At 44.9% G+C, this 18,977-nt stretch overlaps 3 protein-coding genes across 3 annotated transcripts in view; 2 read left to right on the forward strand and 1 right to left on the reverse strand.

Moving 5' to 3' along the window:
• VWA3A (von Willebrand factor A domain containing 3A) overlaps positions 1 to 18,977 on the reverse strand; it is a 772,281-nt gene that overhangs the window by 111,202 nt on the left and 642,102 nt on the right. The window lies entirely within an intron of this gene.
• LOC134943200 (alpha/beta hydrolase domain-containing protein 17C-like) lies at positions 4,485 to 7,566 on the forward strand. Its single transcript, XM_063932150.1, has 3 exons — positions 4,485 to 5,005; positions 5,680 to 5,859; positions 7,347 to 7,566. The coding sequence occupies exons 1-3, from the start codon at positions 4,485 to 4,487 to the stop codon at positions 7,564 to 7,566; spliced, it is 921 nt and encodes a 306-aa protein (XP_063788220.1).
• LOC134943671 (alpha/beta hydrolase domain-containing protein 17C-like) lies at positions 12,212 to 15,292 on the forward strand. Its single transcript, XM_063932384.1, has 3 exons — positions 12,212 to 12,732; positions 13,406 to 13,585; positions 15,073 to 15,292. The coding sequence occupies exons 1-3, from the start codon at positions 12,212 to 12,214 to the stop codon at positions 15,290 to 15,292; spliced, it is 921 nt and encodes a 306-aa protein (XP_063788454.1).

Genomic DNA, 18,977 nt, shown 5'->3' on the forward strand with positions numbered 1-18,977 from the left:
TACTATGAAGAAAGTATTTTTACTCACGGCTTTTTCTTCGCTCCGGCGATCGTAATGTGATTGACAGGAAATGGGTGTTACTGGGCGGAAACACGGCGTTTCAGGGGCGTGTGGCTGAAAACGCTACCGTTTCCGGAAAAAACGCAGGAGTGGCCGGGGAAACGGTGGGAGTGCCTGGGCGAACGCTGGGTGTGTTTGTGACGTCAACCAGGAACGACAAGCACTGAAATGATCGCACAGGCAGAGTAAGTCTGGAGCTACTCTGAAACTGCTAAGTAGTTAGTAATCGCAATATTGCGAATACATCGGTCGCAATTTTAAGAAGCTAAGACTCACTCCCAGTAGGCGGCGGCTTAGCGTGTGTAACTCTGCTAAATTCGCCTTGCGACCGATCAACTCGGAATGAGGGCCTATATTCATCTGCTGTGCTGCATTTATACAAGTGAGATGACGCACCATATTCATCCTACCAAATGTACATAGACTGGAGTAACAGCAGTTACTAAGCCCTGGAGCAGGCCTCCGCACCCCCACATCTGCCCCACCGTTAGTGCGTGATATCACACTGATGTGCATATTTATGTAACTGCTACCTAATAAGAGTTAGATGGAGGGGGCTGGTGCCAGGGTGATATACTGCTGATATATTAGTATCAGTAAGTGCGGTATCTCTCAGTAGAGGTTTGTAATAAGCGGCCGTGAAATAAATGATCTTCTATTGAGGGCAGAAATTATCACCTGCCTGGAGTATATGGAGATTAAATAAATTCAATAAGTAACTGGGGAGACAGACTCCTGATTAATACAGATACTGTATACTACTGTTATAGATCGGGGTGATAGTCCCCTCCCTGTGTCAGACTATCAGAGGAGAGGCTATTACATTTGGATGGGGGGAGGGATTCAGGGGAAATTTGAGAAAAAATTACTTCACAGAAAGGGTATTGGACAAGTGGACTAGCCTCCCATCAGAGGTGGTAGAGGCTAAGACAGTAGAGCAATTTAGATAGATAGATAGATAGATAGATAGATAGATAGATAGATAACTGTAGATATGAAGATAGATACTGTAGATATGAATATAGATAGAAACTGTAGATATGAAGATAGATAGATATGCAGATAGATAGATAGATAGATAGATAGATAGATAGATAGATAGATAGATAACTGTAGATATGAAGATAGATACTGTAGATATGAATATAGATAGAAATTGTAGATATGAAGATAGATAGATATGAAGATAGATAGATAGATAGATAGATAGATAGATAGATAGATAGATAGATAGATAGATAGATAGATAGAAACTGTAAATATGAATATAGATAGAAACTGTAAATATGAAGATAGATAGATAATGTAGATATGAAGATAGATAGATAGATAGATAGATAGATAGATAGATAGATAGATAGATAGATAGATAGATACACAGATACTGTAGATATGAATATAGATAGAAATGGTAGATATGAAGAAAGATAGATAGATAGATAGATAGATAGATAGATAGATAGATAGATAGATAGAGACTGTAGATATGAAGATAGATAGATAGATAGATAGATAGATAGATAGATAGATAGATAGATAGATAGATAGATACTGTAGATATGAAGATAGTAAGATAGATAGGATACTGTATATATGAAGATAGATACTGTAGATATGAAGATAGATAGATAGATAGATAGATAAATAGATAGATAGATACTGTAGATATGAAGATAGATAGATAGATAGATAGATAGATAGATAGATAGATAGATAACTGTAGATATGAAGATAGATACTGTAGATATGAATATAGATAAATACTGTAGATAGATACTGTAGACCGGGCCCTTATAATAATATTATGTATATAAAGGTTGAGTGCTATACATGGAATCTATTGTTAATAAGTCCTCTAGGATTGTTCTAAAAATTACAGTGGAACGATGTGAATTGCTGTAATATAACTGGTACTGACTCAGTTATGCTATAGCGTTATATGGAACGTGTAATCATTATGTGCCATGACTAAGGATGGGTGCGTAATATATGGAAGTAGGCGCCAGTGGCGTAACTACTGCCCCCGCAGCCCTCGCGGTGGCTTGGGGGCGAGGGGCTGCGGGGGCGCCACTGATTTAGCACAGATTGACATGCGGACGAGCGTCCGCATGTCAATCTGCTCCTACTAACCCTCCCTGCCGTGTTGGAGGGACACGGAGGGCACAGCGCGCGCCTCTCCTGTGTCCCTCCTGCATCATCTCCGGCGGCCGCGGGTCTAAAAGAAGAAGTGCCGGTTCGTGAGCCAATCAGAGCTCACGAACGGCACTTCGTTTATTAGACCCGCGGCCGCCGGAGATGATGCAGGAGGGACACAGGAGAGGCGCGCGCTGTGCCCTCCGTGTCCCTCCAACACAAACCAGCGGGGGAGCAGCGGCGGCGGGGGAGGGGGCATATATGGCACTGGGGGGAAATATCTGGCACTGGGGGCATATGTGGCACTGGGGGTTGGGGGAATCTGGCACTGGGAGCATATCTGGCACTGGGGGGGAATAGCTGGCACTGGGGGCATATGTGGCACTGGGGGGGGGGGATATCTGGCACTGGGGGCATATGTGGCACTGAGGGGGAATATCTGGCACTGGGGGCATATGTGGCACTGGGGGGGTATATGTGTACCTGGCACATAGGAGGGGGGGGGCTATATTGTGCACTGGGGTCATGTGAGTACCTGGCACCGTGGGGTAATATCTGGCACTGGGGACATATGTGGCACTGGGAGCACAGCCCTAGCAACAAGCACTACCCCCTAGCAACGAGCATGACACCCAGTGCATGAAACCCCTGGCAACGAGCATGACACCCAGTGCATGAAACACCTGGCAACGAGCATGACACCCAGTGCATGAAACACCTGGCAACGAGCATGACACCCAGTGCATGATACCCCTGGCAACGAGAATGACACCCTGAGCATGAAAACCCCTGGCAACGAGCAGGTAATTTAAAAGTAATTAGAAGCCTTACTGTAGGACTTAATGTGTAATGGGCATTACGGTGTGTGGCATAATGTATCACGGACATTGCGGTGTGTGTCATAATGTGTCACAGGCATTACGGTGTGTGGCATACTGTATCACGGGCATTGTGGTATAATGTCTCAGGGTCATTGCAGTGTGGCGTAATGTATAACGGGCATTGCGGTGTGTAGCATAGGGTATAACGGGCATTGCGGTATGTGTCAGGCATTACGGTGTGTTGTATACTATATCACGGGCATTGTGGTATGTGGTATAATGTATCAGGGGCATTGCAGTGTGTAGCATAATGTATAACGGGCATTGCGATTCCTGTCATAATGTGTCAGGCATTACGGTGTGTTGTATACTATATCACGGGCATTGTGGTATGTGGTATAATGTATCAGGGGCATTGCAGTGTGTAGCATAATGTATAACGGGCATTGCGATTCCTGTCATAATGTGTCGGGGGCATTACGGTGTGTGGCATAATGTGTCGGGGGCATTATGGTGTGTGCATATTGTGTCATGTGCATTATTGTGTGTGGCATAATGTCTAAGGGCCATTGCAGTATGTGGCATAATGTATACTGGGCATTACTATAAGGAGGAAAAATTACAAATAATGTAAGGGGCATGAATCAGGATTATTTTTCTTTCCAGTGGTGGCTAACGTCTGGGCGTGCAGGTTGGAAAACTGGGGTATATAGTAGTCTTTTCCTGCAATGCCATGCCCCTTTATGTGAAGCCACGCCCATCCCAACGAAGCCACACACCCTATTTTGCGGCGCGCGACGAAGGCGCGCGCATATTTATAACTTTAATAGTGCCAGTTATGGGGGATGGGGGGGGGGGGGGGGGGGGGGCGCCGAAGAATTTTTTGGCTTGGGGGAGAAAAATTTCTAGTTACGCCACTGGTAGGCGCCGGTGCGCTCCTCCGCTGATTACCTGCAATCAGGGAATGGTGGAGAAGTGAGGGGCGCAGGGAGCCATACACACTACATATTTGGCCATAATCACACAGGTGACATTTCATACACAGTATGTGTGTGCTACATTTATTCTATAGATAAACATTATGTACAAACGTTATAGTAATGACCAATACATCTCTAATCTAGTAATATACAGTAACAATGACAGCTGGGTGCTGAGGCTGCAGCCCTGGTCAGGGACAGGTAGTGTCTGTGATGTCACAATGCAGCCCTGGTCAGGGACAGGTAGTGTCTGTGATGTCACAATCGTGTCATAACCTCATATCCACTTGGATGTTACTCAGAGAGAATAGTTGCTTCCCAGACATCAGTGTGAGAAGTCGCGTCTTTATCAGAGCTGTTAAGCTTTTATTTATAATTATTACTATTAGATTAGAATAGCTATATTAAGTATTTTATATAGAACTATTATTATAAGATCACTGCCCAGTGTCCAGAGTGTTAGGACCAGGCCCAACACCCCTCTTTGAGGATGTACGGCCTCTCGTGGAGGAGGCTGTTTTCGATCTTTTGCTGCCCACCTAGGCTGAACTGCATTATTGCCAAACTGGCCTTTCACCCCCCGGAGCCTACGTACACGCTACGTGAGATTGAGGCAGCCCCAGCACAGGACCTGGCGCAGGATGAGCAGGTGGACCCCACAATCTGTCTACCTCCCGTATGTAATCTGCAGCTATCAGAAGGGGCTAACTGGCCACACTCCCAGCAGAAGCTTGACGCTGTAGAGATGTTCCGCTGTACCACCAAGCGGGGGAATAGCCTGGCCTGTATGTACGTCCGCTGCGTCCCTGGGAGCCGCTACACACTCCTCTACTCTCACGACTGTGCTGTTGACCTAGGCAAGATGTGCAGACGCTACCTTGCCCTAGGCTCCAAGATCAAGTGCAATATATTCTCCTACGACTACTCCAGCTATGGGGTGAGCAGCGGAAAGCCAAGCGAGAAGAACGCATATGCAGACATCGAGGCAGCTTGGCTCGCCCTGAGGACTCGGTATGTATGATTGGGGTGTATGAGTCTTCCCCAGCCCCCACACAGCCTCTGCCTGACACCCTGCATGTGGTGTATGGGTGTCCTGTATGTATGTGGGGGATATGCTACAGTAAGGGCTACTATTTACTACGTAGGGTGAATGTATATGCTGTGTATTGTGCTCCTATTAGTTTTATATACTCCTCTCCCCGCATGAACTGGTTATACAGTATAAATGTAATCGGTGTATTGGGACTTGCTTACATAAAGACAGTGGGTATATATTTCTGGCATTATAGGGTCTTAGCCAAAGGATGTAACTACTGCAGAAGCAGGGGGTGACACTTTCCTCTGCTCTCCTGCCTCATAGGACGCACTGCCATATGTACTGTGCTGTAAGAGTATGTTGCATTATTGGGCTCCCCATTCTATCTAGCAGCATAGAGGGGTTTCCTTCCAATGTGACTGGACGCTCCCCTCCCGTAGCTCCTTAGTGTTCCTAGCTGACTGGAACTAGGTAAATGTGCATAACCTATGTAGTCCTGTTCCACACATACACTGCCTATCACTCATATAAGTTATCCAGTCATTTACCTAGTTCAGATATCCAGCCTTTATATACAAGTTTCCCATAAGGAACCACAATAGAAGTGATGTAATTGGAGTTTGATCATTTTTCTGCTTTATCTCTACAGATATGGAGTCCCGGCGGAAAATATCATCCTGTATGGAGAGAGCATTGGGACAGCACCGGCAGTTGACCTTGCCACGCGCTACAAATGTGCAGCAGTAATACTGCACGGGGCGCTCATGTCAGGTGTGCGGATGGGCTATCCTAACGCCCGGAGGGCCTACTGTTGGGATGCCTTCACCAAGTAAGACATTGCTGTGTTTTTATATTAAGCTGTAGGTTACTTGTGGGGTTTAGTATGTGCTGGGAGCAAGCAGTACCAGGGTCAGCCCACGTACTGGATAACTGAATTGGCCCCTAGGTGCGCTTTGGCAGGCAAACAACAGGGGTATATCTACTAAATGTCCATTTCCATCAATTTTTATCTGTTGGAGATCCATCTGGATGGATGTTGTGTTCTAAAACACACATTTACTAACACATAATCTTTTTATATATTTTTTTCAATGTTAGTAAATGTGTGTTTTATCCCCCGGAATGCAACATCCATTTAGATTGATTTCTCTCAATTTGAAATTAATAAATATCGAACTTTAGTAAATACACCCCCAGCTCTGTTGGCCCAATCAGTTTGTATGTGTATCCCAGTGGGATGTCTTCAGCATTCCAATGGACGGGGTGCCGGCGGTCATGTGACCGACGCCGGAATGCCAACACCACTTGGTACACAGGCACTGGAATACCGACCACTGAAGGTAAGTATAGTGGAGAGCTTTAGTGTTAGGGCCCGCGGTGATTAGAGTTAGGCACTGGGGGGGTTTAGCCCTAGCTGCCAACCCCCCAAGGGTTATCCCTAGCCACCACCCCCAGGGAGTTAGCCCTAGCTGCCACACCCGGGAGGTTAGGGTAGGGATGAGTAAAAACACTTACCCCCTCCACCGATCTTCAATGTCAGAATGCCGGTGACGGTCATGTGACCACCGGTATCCCAACCACTGGGATAGCATACTGAACCCATCCCATCTTATACCGAATGCTAATCCAATTAGAGTACATGAGTCTTTTCTGATTGGAAAACTAACAGGATAATTCCCTACCAGAAACCTTTCTGGGGGGCTATGGCCCTGTGTCTCTTGTCAGTTTTGTAACACCCTGCATCTACTGCTGCCCCTCTTCATCTCGCATGCTCGCTTTGGCGAGCAATGCTCTGCCTGTGTGAGCAATTGACCCCGGTGTCTGCGCACTCTCCTCACTACAGCCGCCTCAATGTCTTCTCATACAGGCAGCAAGTTGTCGGTTTGCGGGAGCCGGCGTAGCTGCAGTGGGAGTGTGTACAACATTGAGGCTACTTCTGCAGAACTTAAACACTGGATCCCCAGATAAGTTACCTCTGGCACCGGTTTTACTCCCAATATATCATAGCTGCTTATAAATGGGAAATACGGCACTATTCCTCTTTCATCCTATTTGTATTGTATAACAGAAACAAGTTGAAGTCTTGTGCATGACTTTGGCTTATTAGGTCAATAGATTGCACTGGGCTCATTACCAACAGTAGATTCATTGTCCAACATTGCTCTGCCAAAGTCCTGTATGTGACCTTCTACATGAGCAGCTCTGCATGTTACCTGATGCATTATTTCCATTCTATATGTTTAGTGGCCGTTTTACATGTGTGATAGCTCCATGCTGTTTCTGTTGTATAATCCCTTTGTATCATGTCCTTTGCAGCATCGACAAAATCTCCAAGGTCACCTGCCCGGTACTCATCATCCATGGGACTAAAGATGCGGTTGTGGACTTCTGCCATGGGCTGACAATGTATGAGCGCTGCCCAACTGCTGTAAAGCCTCTCTGGGTGGAAGGAGGAGGGCACACGGATTTACATAAGCACAGGCAATATCTAGTGAGACTCCAGAAATTCATCTCTCAGGAGCTGCCCAATATATGAATCCACCACCGCCCCTGTACAAGTACCATCTAATCCGGGGGACTGAGACCTCTCGATGGCACATTCCACCTAGGTGCATTATAGATCCATCAGATCCATCAGTCAAAGATATCGACCATGGACTGCAGGGAGCTAACATCCAGGATCTGACATATATATAATGCCTAATGCTCTCTTACAATACACCAATCTGAACTAACTCAAGGGTGTCTGTGTTATTTTTCCATAGCGTTGTCTCATTCAGGAACACAAGCTGTAAGCATGGGGGATATAGCTGCGAATATACAATGATAAATAGGCCCCATAGAAGGTTGCCAAATATCACATAATCTCAGGAGGAGAGAAGTGTGCTGAGCAACATTATCTGTCCAAGCCACAGGATCCCTCACTGTCCATAGCTGTGTTCTGATGTACGGGTGCAGAACCATTGTGCATAGGAACAGACAGCTCCAATAAAAGAATATGAACTACAGTTAGCTACAGTTGCTAAGGAAAATATCTAGACCTGCCATAGAATAACTGACAGAGATACCACTAGGACTAGTATAAATATGCATCTGTATAACTATATTCATCTGCTGTGCTGCATTTATACAAGTGAGATGACGCACCATATTCATCCTACCAAATGTACATAGACTGGAGTAACAGCAGTTACTAAGCCCTGGAGCAGGCCTCCGCACCCCCACATCTGCCCCACCGTTAGTGCGTGATATCACACTGATGTGCATATTTATGTAACTGCTACCTAATAAGAGTTAGATGGAGGGGGCTGGTGCCAGGGTGATATACTGCTGATATATTAGTATCAGTAAGTGCGGTATCTCTCAGTAGAGGTTTGTAATAAGCGGCCGTGAAATAAATGATCTTCTATTGAGGGCAGAAATTATCACCTGCCTGGAGTATATGGAGATTAAATAAATTCAATAAGTAACTGGGGAGACAGACTCCTGATTAATACAGATACTGTATACTACTGTTATAGATCGGGGTGATAGTCCCCTCCCTGTGTCAGACTATCAGAGGAGAGGCTATTACATTTGGATGGGGGGAGGGATTCAGGGGAAATTTGAGAAAAAATTACTTCACAGAAAGGGTATTGGACAAGTGGACTAGCCTCCCATCAGAGGTGGTAGAGGCTAAGACAGTAGAGCAATTTAGATAGATAGATAGATAGATAGATAGATAGATAGATAGATAGATAGATAACTGTAGATATGAAGATAGATACTGTAGATATGAATATAGATAGAAATTGTAGATATGAAGATAGATAGATAGATAGATAGATAGATAGATAGATAGATAGATAGATAGATAGATAGATAGATAGATAGATAGAAACTGTAAATATGAATATAGATAGAAACTGTAAATATGAAGATAGATAGATAGATAGATAGATAGATAGATAGATAGATAGATAGATAATGTAGATATGAAGATAGATAGATAGATAGATAGATAGATAGATAGATAGATAGATAGATAGATAGATAGATAGATAGATACACAGATACTGTAGATATGAATATAGATAGAAATGGTAGATATGAAGAAAGATAGAGAGATAGATAGAGAGATAGATAGATAGATAGATAGATACTGTAGATATGAAGATAGATAGATAGATAGATAGATAGATAGATAGATAGATAGATAGATAGATAGATAGATACTGTAGATATGAAGATAGTAAGATAGATAGGATACTGTAGATATGAAGATAGATACTGTAGATATGAAGATAGATAGATAGATAGATAGATAGATACTGTAGATATGAAGATAGATAGATAGATAGATAGATAGATAGATAGATAGATAGATAACTGTAGATATGAAGATAGATAATGTAGATATGAATATAGATAGAAACTGTAGATATGAAGATAGATAGATAGATAGATAGATAGATAGATAGATAGATAACTGTAGATATGAAGATAGATACTGTAGATATGAATATAGATAAATACTGTAGATAGATACTGTAGACCGGGCCCTTATAATAATATTATGTATATAAAGGTTGAGTGCTATACATGGAATCTATTGTTAATAAGCCCTCTAGGATTGTTCTAAAAATTACAGTGGAACGATGTGAATTGCTGTAATATAACTGGTACTGACTCAGTTATGCTATAGCGTTATATGGAACGTGTAATCATTATGTGCCATGACTAAGGATGGGTGCGTAATATATGGAAGTAGGCGCCAGTGGCGTAACTACTGCCCCCGCAGCCCTCGCGGTGGCTTGGGGGCGAGGGGCTGCGGGGGCGCCACTGATTTAGCACAGATTGACATGCGGACGAGCGTATATGTGTACCTGGCACATAGGAGGGGCTATATTGTGCACTGGGGTCATGTGAGTACCTGGCACCGTGGGGTAATATCTGGCACTGGGGACATATGTGGCACTGGGAGCACAGCCCTAGCAACAAGCACTACCCCCTAGCAACGAGCATGACACCCAGTGCATGAAACCCCTGGCAACGAGCATGACACCCAGTGCATGAAACACCTGGCAACGAGCATGACACCCAGTGCATGAAACACCTGGCAACGAGCATGACACCCAGTGCATGATACCCCTGGCAACGAGAATGACACCCTGAGCATGAAAACCCCTGGCAACGAGCAGGTAATTTAAAAGTAATTAGAAGCCTTACTGTAGGACTTAATGTGTAATGGGCATTACGGTGTGTGGCATAATGTATCACGGACATTGCGGTGTGTGTCATAATGTGTCACAGGCATTACGGTGTGTGGCATACTGTATCACGGGCATTGTGGTATAATGTCTCAGGGTCATTGCAGTGTGGCATAATGTATAACGGGCATTGCGGTGTGTAGCATAGGGTATAACGGGCATTGCGGTATGTGTCAGGCATTACGGTGTGTTGTATACTATATCACGGGCATTGTGGTATGTGGTATAATATATCAGGGGCATTGCAGTGTGTAGCATAATGTATAACGGGCATTGCGATTCCTGTCATAATGTGTCAGGCATTACGGGCCCTCATTCCGAGTCGTTCGCTCGGTATATTTCATCGCATCGCAGTGAAATTCCGCTTAGTACGCATGCGCAATATTCGCACTGCGACTGCGCCAAGTAATTTAACAATGAAGATAGTATTTTTACTCACGGCTTTTTCTTCGCTCCGGCGATCGTAATGTGATTGACAGGAAATGGGTGTTACTGGGCGGAAACACGGCGTTTCAGGGGCGTGTGGTTAAAAACGCTACCGTTTCCGGAAAAAACGCAGGAGTGGCCGGAGAAACGGAGGAGTGTCTGGGCGAACGCTGGGTGTGTTTATGACGTCAAACCAGGAACGACAAGCACTGAACTGATCGCAGATGCCGAGTAAGTCTGAAGCTACTCTGAAACTGCTAAGTAGTTTGTAATCGCAATATTGCGATTACATCGGTCGCAATTTTAAGAAGCTAAGATTCACTCCCAGTAGGCGGCGGCTTAGCGTGTGTAACTCTGCTAAAATCGCCTTGCGAGCGATCAACTCGGAATGAGGGCCACGGTGTGTTGTATACTATATCACGGGCATTGTGGTATGTGGTATAATGTATCAGGGGCATTGCAGTGTGTAGCATAATGTATAACGGGCATTGCGATTCCTGTCATAATGTGTCGGGGGCATTACGGTGTGTGACATAATGTGTCGGGGGCATTATGGTGTGTGCATATTGTGTCATGTGCATTATTGTGTGTGGCATAATGTCTAAGGGCCATTGCAGTATGTGGCATAATGTATACTGGGCATTACTATAAGGAGGAAAAATTACAAATAATGTAAGGGGCATGAATCAGGATTATTTTTCTTTCCAGTGGTGGCTAACGTCTGGGCGTGCAGGTTGGAAAACTAGGGTATAACGTAGTCTTTTCCTGCAATGCCATGCCCCTTTATGTGAAGCCACGCCCATCCCAACGAAGCCACACACCCTATTTTGCGGCGCGCGACGAAGGCGCGCGCATATTTATAACTTTAATAGTGCCAGTTATGGGTGATGGGGGGCGGGGGGGGGCGCCGAAGAATTTTTTGGCTTGGGGGAGAAAAATTTCTAGTTACGCCACTGGTAGGCGCTGGTGCGCTCCTCCGCTGATTACCTGCAATCAGGGAATGGTGGAGAAGTGAGGGGCGCAGGGAGCCATACACACTACATATTTGGCCATAATCACACAGGTGACATTTCATATACAGTATGTGTGTGCTACATTTATTCTATAGATAAACATTATGTACAAACGTTATAGTAATGACCAATACATCTCTAATCTAGTAATATACAGTAACAATGACAGCTGGGTGCTGAGGCTTCAGCCCTGGTCAGGGACAGGTAGTGTCTGTGATGTCACAATGCAGCCCTGGTCAGTGACAGGTAGTGTCTGTGATGTCACAATCGTGTCATAACCTCATATCCACTTGGATGTTACTCAGAGAGAATAGTTGCTTCCCAGACATCAGTGTGAGAAGTCGCGTCTTTATCAGAGCTGTTAAGCTTTTATTTATAATTATTACTATTAGATTAGAATAGCTATATTAAGTATTTTATATAGAACTATTATTATAAGATCACTGCCCAGTGTCCAGAGTGTTAGGACCGGGCCCAACACCCCTCTTTGAGGATGTACGGCCTCTCGTGGAGGAGGCTGTTTTCGATCTTTTGCTGCCCACCGAGGCTGAACTGCATTATTGCCAAACTGGCCTTTCACCCCCCGGAGCCTACGTACACGCTACGTGAGATTGAGGCAGCCCCAGCACAGGACCTGGCGCAGGATGAGCAGGTGGACCCCACAATCTGTCTACCTCCCGTATGTAATCTGCAGCTATCAGAAGGGGCTAACTGGCCACACTCCCAGCAGAAGCTGGACGCTGTAGAGATGTTCCGCTGTACCACCAAGCGGGGGAATAGCCTGGCCTGTATGTACGTCCGCTGCGTCCCTGGGAGCCGCTACACACTCCTCTACTCTCACGACTGTGCTGTTGACCTAGGCAAGATGTGCAGACGCTACCTTGCCCTAGGCTCCAAGATCAAGTGCAATATATTCTCCTACGACTACTCCGGCTATGGGGTGAGCAGCGGAAAGCCAAGCGAGAAGAACGCATATGCAGACATCGAGGCAGCTTGGCTCGCCCTGAGGACCCGGTATGTATGATTGGGGTGTATGAGTCTTCCCCAGCCCCCACACAGCCTCTGCCTGACACCCTGCATGTGGTGTATGGGTGTCCTGTATGTATGTGGGGGATATGCTACAGTAAGGGCTACTATTTACTACGTAGGGTGAATGTATATGCTGTGTATTGTGCTCCTATTAGTTTATATACTCCTGTCCCCGCATGAACTGGTTATACAGTATAAATGTAATCGGTGTATTGGGACTTGCTTACATAAAGACAGTGGGTATATATTTCTGGCATTATAGGGTCTTAGCCAAAGGATGTAACTACTGCAGAAGCAGTAGGTGACACTTTCCTCTGCTCTCCTGCCTCATAGGACGCACTGCCATATGTACTGTGCTGTAAGAGTATGTTGCATTATTGGGCTCCCCATTCTATCTAGCAGCATAGAGGGGTTTCCTTCCAATGTGACTGGACGCTCCCCTCCCGTAGCTCCTTAGTGTTCCTAGCTGACTGGAACTAGGTAAATGTGCATAACCTATGTAGTCCTGTTCCACACATACACTGCCTATCACTCATATAAGTTATCCAGTCATTTACCTAGTTCAGATATCCAGCCTTTATATACAAGTTTCCCATAAGGAACCACAATAGAAGTGATGTAATTGGAGTTTGATCATTTTTCTGCTTTATCTCTACAGATATGGAGTCCCGGCGGAAAATATCATCCTGTATGGAGAGAGCATTGGGACAGCACCGGCAGTTGACCTTGCCACGCGCTACAAATGTGCAGCAGTAATACTGCACGGGGCGCTCATGTCAGGTGTGCGGATGGGCTATCCTAACGCCCGGAGGGCCTACTGTTGGGATGCCTTCACCAAGTAAGACATTGCTGTGTTTTTATATTAAGCTGTAGGTTACTTGTGGGGTTTAGTATGTGCTGGGAGCAAGCAGTACCAGGGTCAGCCCACGTACTGGATAACTGAATTGGCCCCTAGGTGCGCTTTGGCAGGCAAACAACAGGGGTATATCTACTAAATGTCCATTTCCATCAATTTTTATCTGTTGGAGATCCATCTGGATGGATGTTGTGTTCTAAAACACACATTTACTAACACATAATCTTTTTATATATTTTTTTCAATGTTAGTAAATGTGTGTTTTATCCCCCGGAATGCAACATCCATTTAGATTGATTTCTCTCAATTTGAAATTAATAAATATCGAACTTTAGTAAATACACCCCCAGCTCTGTTGGCCCAATCAGTTTGTATGTGTATCCCAGTGGGATGTCTTCAGCATTCCAATGGACGGGGTGCCGGCGGTCATGTGACCGACGCCGGAATGCCAACACCACTTGGTACACAGGCACTGGAATACCGACCACTGAAGGTAAGTATAGTGGAGAGCTTTAGTGTTAGGGCCCGCGGTGATTAGAGTTAGGCACTGGGGGGGTTTAGCCCTAGCTGCCAACCCCCCAAGGGTTATCCCTAGCCACCACCCCCAGGGAGTTAGCCCTAGCTGCCACACCCGGGAGGTTAGGGTAGGGATGAGTAAAAACACTTACCCCCTCCACCGATCTTCAATGTCAGAATGCCGGTGACGGTCATGTGACCACCGGTATCCCAACCACTGGGATAGCATACTGAACCCATCCCATCTTATACCGAATGCTAATCCAATTAGAGTACATGAGTCTTTTCTGATTGGAAAACTAACAGGATAATTCCCTACCAGAAACCTTTCTGGGGGGCTATGGCCCTGTGTCTCTTGTCAGTTTTGTAACACCCTGCATCTACTGCTGCCCCTCTTCATCTCGCATGCTCGCTTTGGCGAGCAATGCTCTGCCTGTGTGAGCAATTGACCCCGGTGTCTGCGCACTCTCCTCACTACAGCCGCCTCAATGTCTTCTCATACAGGCAGCAAGTTGTCGGTTTGCGGGAGCCGGCGTAGCTGCAGTGGGAGTGTGTACAACATTGAGGCTACTTCTGCAGAACTTAAACACTGGATCCCCAGATAAGTTACCTCTGGCACCGGTTTTACTCCCAATATATCATAGCTGCTTATAAATGGGAAATACGGCACTATTCCTCTTTCATCCTATTTGTATTGTATAACAGAAACAAGTTGAAGTCTTGTGCATGACTTTGGCTTATTAGGTCAATAGATTGCACTGGGCTCATTACCAACAGTAGATTCATTGTCCAACATTGCTCTGCCAAAGTCCTGTATGTGACCTTCTACATGAGCAGCTCTGCATGTTACCTGATGCATTATTTCCATTCTATATGTTTAGTGGCCGTTTTACATGTGTGATAGCTCCATGCTGTTTCTGTTGTATAATCCCTTTGTATCATGTCCTTTGCAGCATCGACAAAATCTCCAAGGTCACCTGCCCGGTACTCATCATCCATGGGACTAAAGATGCGGTTGTGGACTTCTGCCATGGGCTGACAATGTATGAGCGCTGCCCAACTGCTGTAAAGCCTCTCTGGGTGGAAGGAGGAGGGCACACGGATTTACATAAGCACAGGCAATATCTAGTGAGACTCCAGAAATTCATCTCTCAGGAGCTGCCCAATATATGAATCCACCACCGCCCCTGTACAAGTACCATCTAATCCGGGGGACTGAGACCTCTCGATGGCACATTCCACCTAGGTGCATTATAGATCCATCAGATCCATCAGTCAAAGATATCGACCATGGACTGCAGGGAGCTAACATCCAGGATCTGACATATATATAATGCCTAATGCTCTCTTACAATACACCAATCTGAACTAACTCAAGGGTGTCTGTGTTATTTTTCCATAGCGTTGTCTCATTCAGGAACACAAGCTGTAAGCATGGGGGATATAGCTGCGAATATACAATGATAAATAGGCCCCACAGAAGGTTGCCAAATATCACATAATCTCAGGAGGAGAGGTGTGCTGAGCAACATTATCTGTCCAAGCCACAGGATCCCTCACTGTCCATAGCTGTGTTCTGATGTACGGGTGCAGAACCATTGTGCATAGGAACAGACAGCTCCAATAAAAGAATATGAACTACAGTTAGCTACAGTTGCTAAGGAAAATATCTAGACCTGCCATAGAATAACTGACAGAGATACCACTAGGACTAGTATAAATATGCATCTGTATAACTATATTCATCTGCTGTGCTGCATTTATACAAGTGAGATGACGCACCATATTCATCCTACCAAATGTACATAGACTGGAGTAACAGCAGTTACTAAGCCCTGGAGCAGGCCTCCGCACCCCCACATCTGCCCCACCGTTAGTGCGTGATATCACACTGATGTGCATATTTATGTAACTGCTACCTAATAAGAGTTAGATGGAGGGGGCTGGTGCCAGGGTGATATACTGCTGATATATTAGTATCAGTAAGTGCGGTATCTCTCAGTAGAGGTTTGTAATAAGCGGCCGTGAAATAAATGATCTTCTATTGAGGGCAGAAATTATCACCTGCCTGGAGTATATGGAGATTAAATAAATTCAATAAGTAACTGGGGAGACAGACTCCTGATTAATACAGATACTGTATACTACTGTTATAGATCGGGGTGATAGTCCCCTCCCTGTGTCAGACTATCAGAGGAGAGGCTATTACATTTGGATGGGGGGAGGGATTCAGGGGAAATTTGAGAAAAAATTACTTCACAGAAAGGGTATTGGACAAGTGGACTAGCCTCCCATCAGAGGTGGTAGAGGCTAAGACAGTAGAGCAATTTAGATAGATAGATAGATAGATAGATAGATAGATAGATAGATAGATAGATAGATAACTGTAGATATGAAGATAGATACTGTAGATATGAATATAGATAGAAATTGTAGATATGAAGATAGATAGATAGATAGATAGATAGATAGAAACTGTAAATATGAATATAGATAGAAACTGTAAATATGAAGATAGATAGATAGATAGATAGATAGATAGATAGATATGAAGATAGATAGATAGATAGATAGATAGATAGATACACAGATACTGTAGATATGAATATAGATAGAAATGGTAGATATGAAGAAATATAGATAGATAGATAGATAGATAGAGAGATAGATAGATAGATAGATAGATAGATAGATACTGTAGATATGAAGATAGATAGATAGATAGATAGATAGATAGATAGATAGATAGATAGATAGATAGATAGATAGATAGATAGATAGATACTGTAGATATGAAGATAGTAAGATAGATAGGATACTGTAGATATGAAGATAGATACTGTAGATAGATAGATAGATAGATAGATAGATAGATAGATAGATAGATACTGTAGATATGAAGATAGATAGATAGATAGATAGATAGATAGATAGATAGATAACTGTAGATATGAAGATAGATAATGTAGATATGAATATAGATAGAAACTGTAGATATGAAGATAGATAGATAGATAGATAGATAGATAGATAGATAGATAGATAGATAGATAGCTGTAGATATGAAGATAGATAGATAGATAGATAGATAGATAGATAGATACTGTAGATATGAAGATAGATAGATAGATAGATAGATAGATAGATAGATAGATAGATAGATAGATAGATAGATAGATAACTGTAGATATGAAGATAGATACTGTAGATATGAATATAGATAAATACTGTAGATAGATACTGTAGACCGGGCCCTTATAATAATATTATGTATATAAAGGTTGAGTGCTATACATGGAATCTATTGTTAATAAGCCCTCTAGGATTGTTCTAAAAATTACAGTGGAACGATGTGAATTGCTGTAATATAACTGGTACTGACTCAGTTATGCTATAGCGTTATATGGAACGTGTAATCATTATGTGCCATGACTAAGGATGGGTGCGTAATATATGGAAGTAGGCGCCAGTGGCGTAACTACTGCCCCCGCAGCCCTCGCGGTGGCTTGGGGGCGAGGGGCTGCGGGGGCGCCACTGATTTAGCACAGATTGACATGCGGACGAGCGTCCGCATGTCAATCTGCTCCTACTAACCCTCCCTGCCGCGTTGGAGGGACACGGAGGGCACAGCGCGCGCCTCTCCTGTGTCCCTCCTGCATCATCTCCGGCGGCCGCGGGTCTAAAAGAAGAAGTGCCGGTTCGTGAGCCAATCAGAGCTCACGAACGGCACTTCGTTTATTAGACCCGCGGCCGCCGGAGATGATGCAGGAGGGACACAGGAGAGGCGCGCGCTGTGCCCTCCGTGTCCCTCCAACACAAACCAGCGGGGGAGCAGCGGCGGCGGGGGAGGGGGCATATATGGCACTGGGGGGAAATATCTGGCACTGGGGGCATATGTGGCACTGGGGGTTGGGGGAATCTGGCACTGGGAGCATATCTGGCACTGGGGGGGAATAGCTGGCACTGGGGGCATATGTGGCACTGGGGGGGGGGATATCTGGCACTGGGGGCATATGTGGCACTGAGGGGGAATATCTGGCACTGGGGGCATATGTGGCACTGGGGGGGTATAGGTGTACCTGGCACATAGGGGGGGGGGGGGGGGCTATATTGTGCACTGGGGTCATGTGAGTACCTGGCACCGTGGGGTAATATCTGGCACTGGGGACATATGTGGCACTGGGAGCACAGCCCTAGCAACAAGCACTACCCCCTAGCAACGAGCATGACACCCAGTGCATGAAACCCCTGGCAACGAGCATGACACCCAGTGCATGAAACACCTGGCAACGAGCATGACACCCAGTGCATGAAACACCTGGCAACGAGCATGACACCCAGTGCATGATACCCCTGGCAACGAGAATGACACCCTGAGCATGAAAACCCCTGGCAACGAGCAGGTAATTTAAAAGTAATTAGAAGCCTTACTGTAGGACTTAATGTGTAATGGGCATTACGGTGTGTGGCATAATGTATCACGGACATTGCGGTGTGTGTCATAATGTGTCACAGGCATTACGGTGTGTGGCATACTGTATCACGGGCATTGTGGTATAATGTCTCAGGGTCATTGCAGTGTGGCATAATGTATAACGGGCATTGCGGTGTGTAGCATAGGGTATAACGGGCATTGCGGTATGTGTCAGGCATTACGGTGTGTTGTATACTATATCACGGGCATTGTGGTATGTGGTATAATATATCAGGGGCATTGCAGTGTGTAGCATAATGTATAACGGGCATTGCGATTCCTGTCATAATGTGTCAGGCATTACGGGCCCTCATTCCGAGTCGTTCGCTCGGTATATTTCATCGCATCGCAGTGAAATTCCGCTTAGTACGCATGCGCAATATT

This window comes from Pseudophryne corroboree, chromosome 7, assembly GCF_028390025.1.
Source record: "Pseudophryne corroboree isolate aPseCor3 chromosome 7, aPseCor3.hap2, whole genome shotgun sequence".
In the NCBI taxonomy this organism is placed as follows: Eukaryota; Metazoa; Chordata; class Amphibia; order Anura; family Myobatrachidae; genus Pseudophryne; species Pseudophryne corroboree.

Bases quoted from the DNA above. Each gene is read 5' to 3' on its own strand.
- LOC134943200 (XM_063932150.1), top strand. From the start codon at position 4,485: ATGTACGGCCTCTCGTGGAGGAGGCTGTTTTCGATCTTTTGCTGCCCA. The intron at 5,006-5,679 runs GTATGTATGATT...TTATCTCTACAG, and splicing joins TGGCTCGCCCTGAGGACTCG to ATATGGAGTCCCGGCGGAAA. The intron at 5,860-7,346 runs GTAAGACATTGC...TGTCCTTTGCAG, and splicing joins TGTTGGGATGCCTTCACCAA to CATCGACAAAATCTCCAAGG.
- LOC134943671 (XM_063932384.1), top strand. From the start codon at position 12,212: ATGTACGGCCTCTCGTGGAGGAGGCTGTTTTCGATCTTTTGCTGCCCA. The intron at 12,733-13,405 runs GTATGTATGATT...TTATCTCTACAG, and splicing joins TGGCTCGCCCTGAGGACCCG to ATATGGAGTCCCGGCGGAAA. The intron at 13,586-15,072 runs GTAAGACATTGC...TGTCCTTTGCAG, and splicing joins TGTTGGGATGCCTTCACCAA to CATCGACAAAATCTCCAAGG.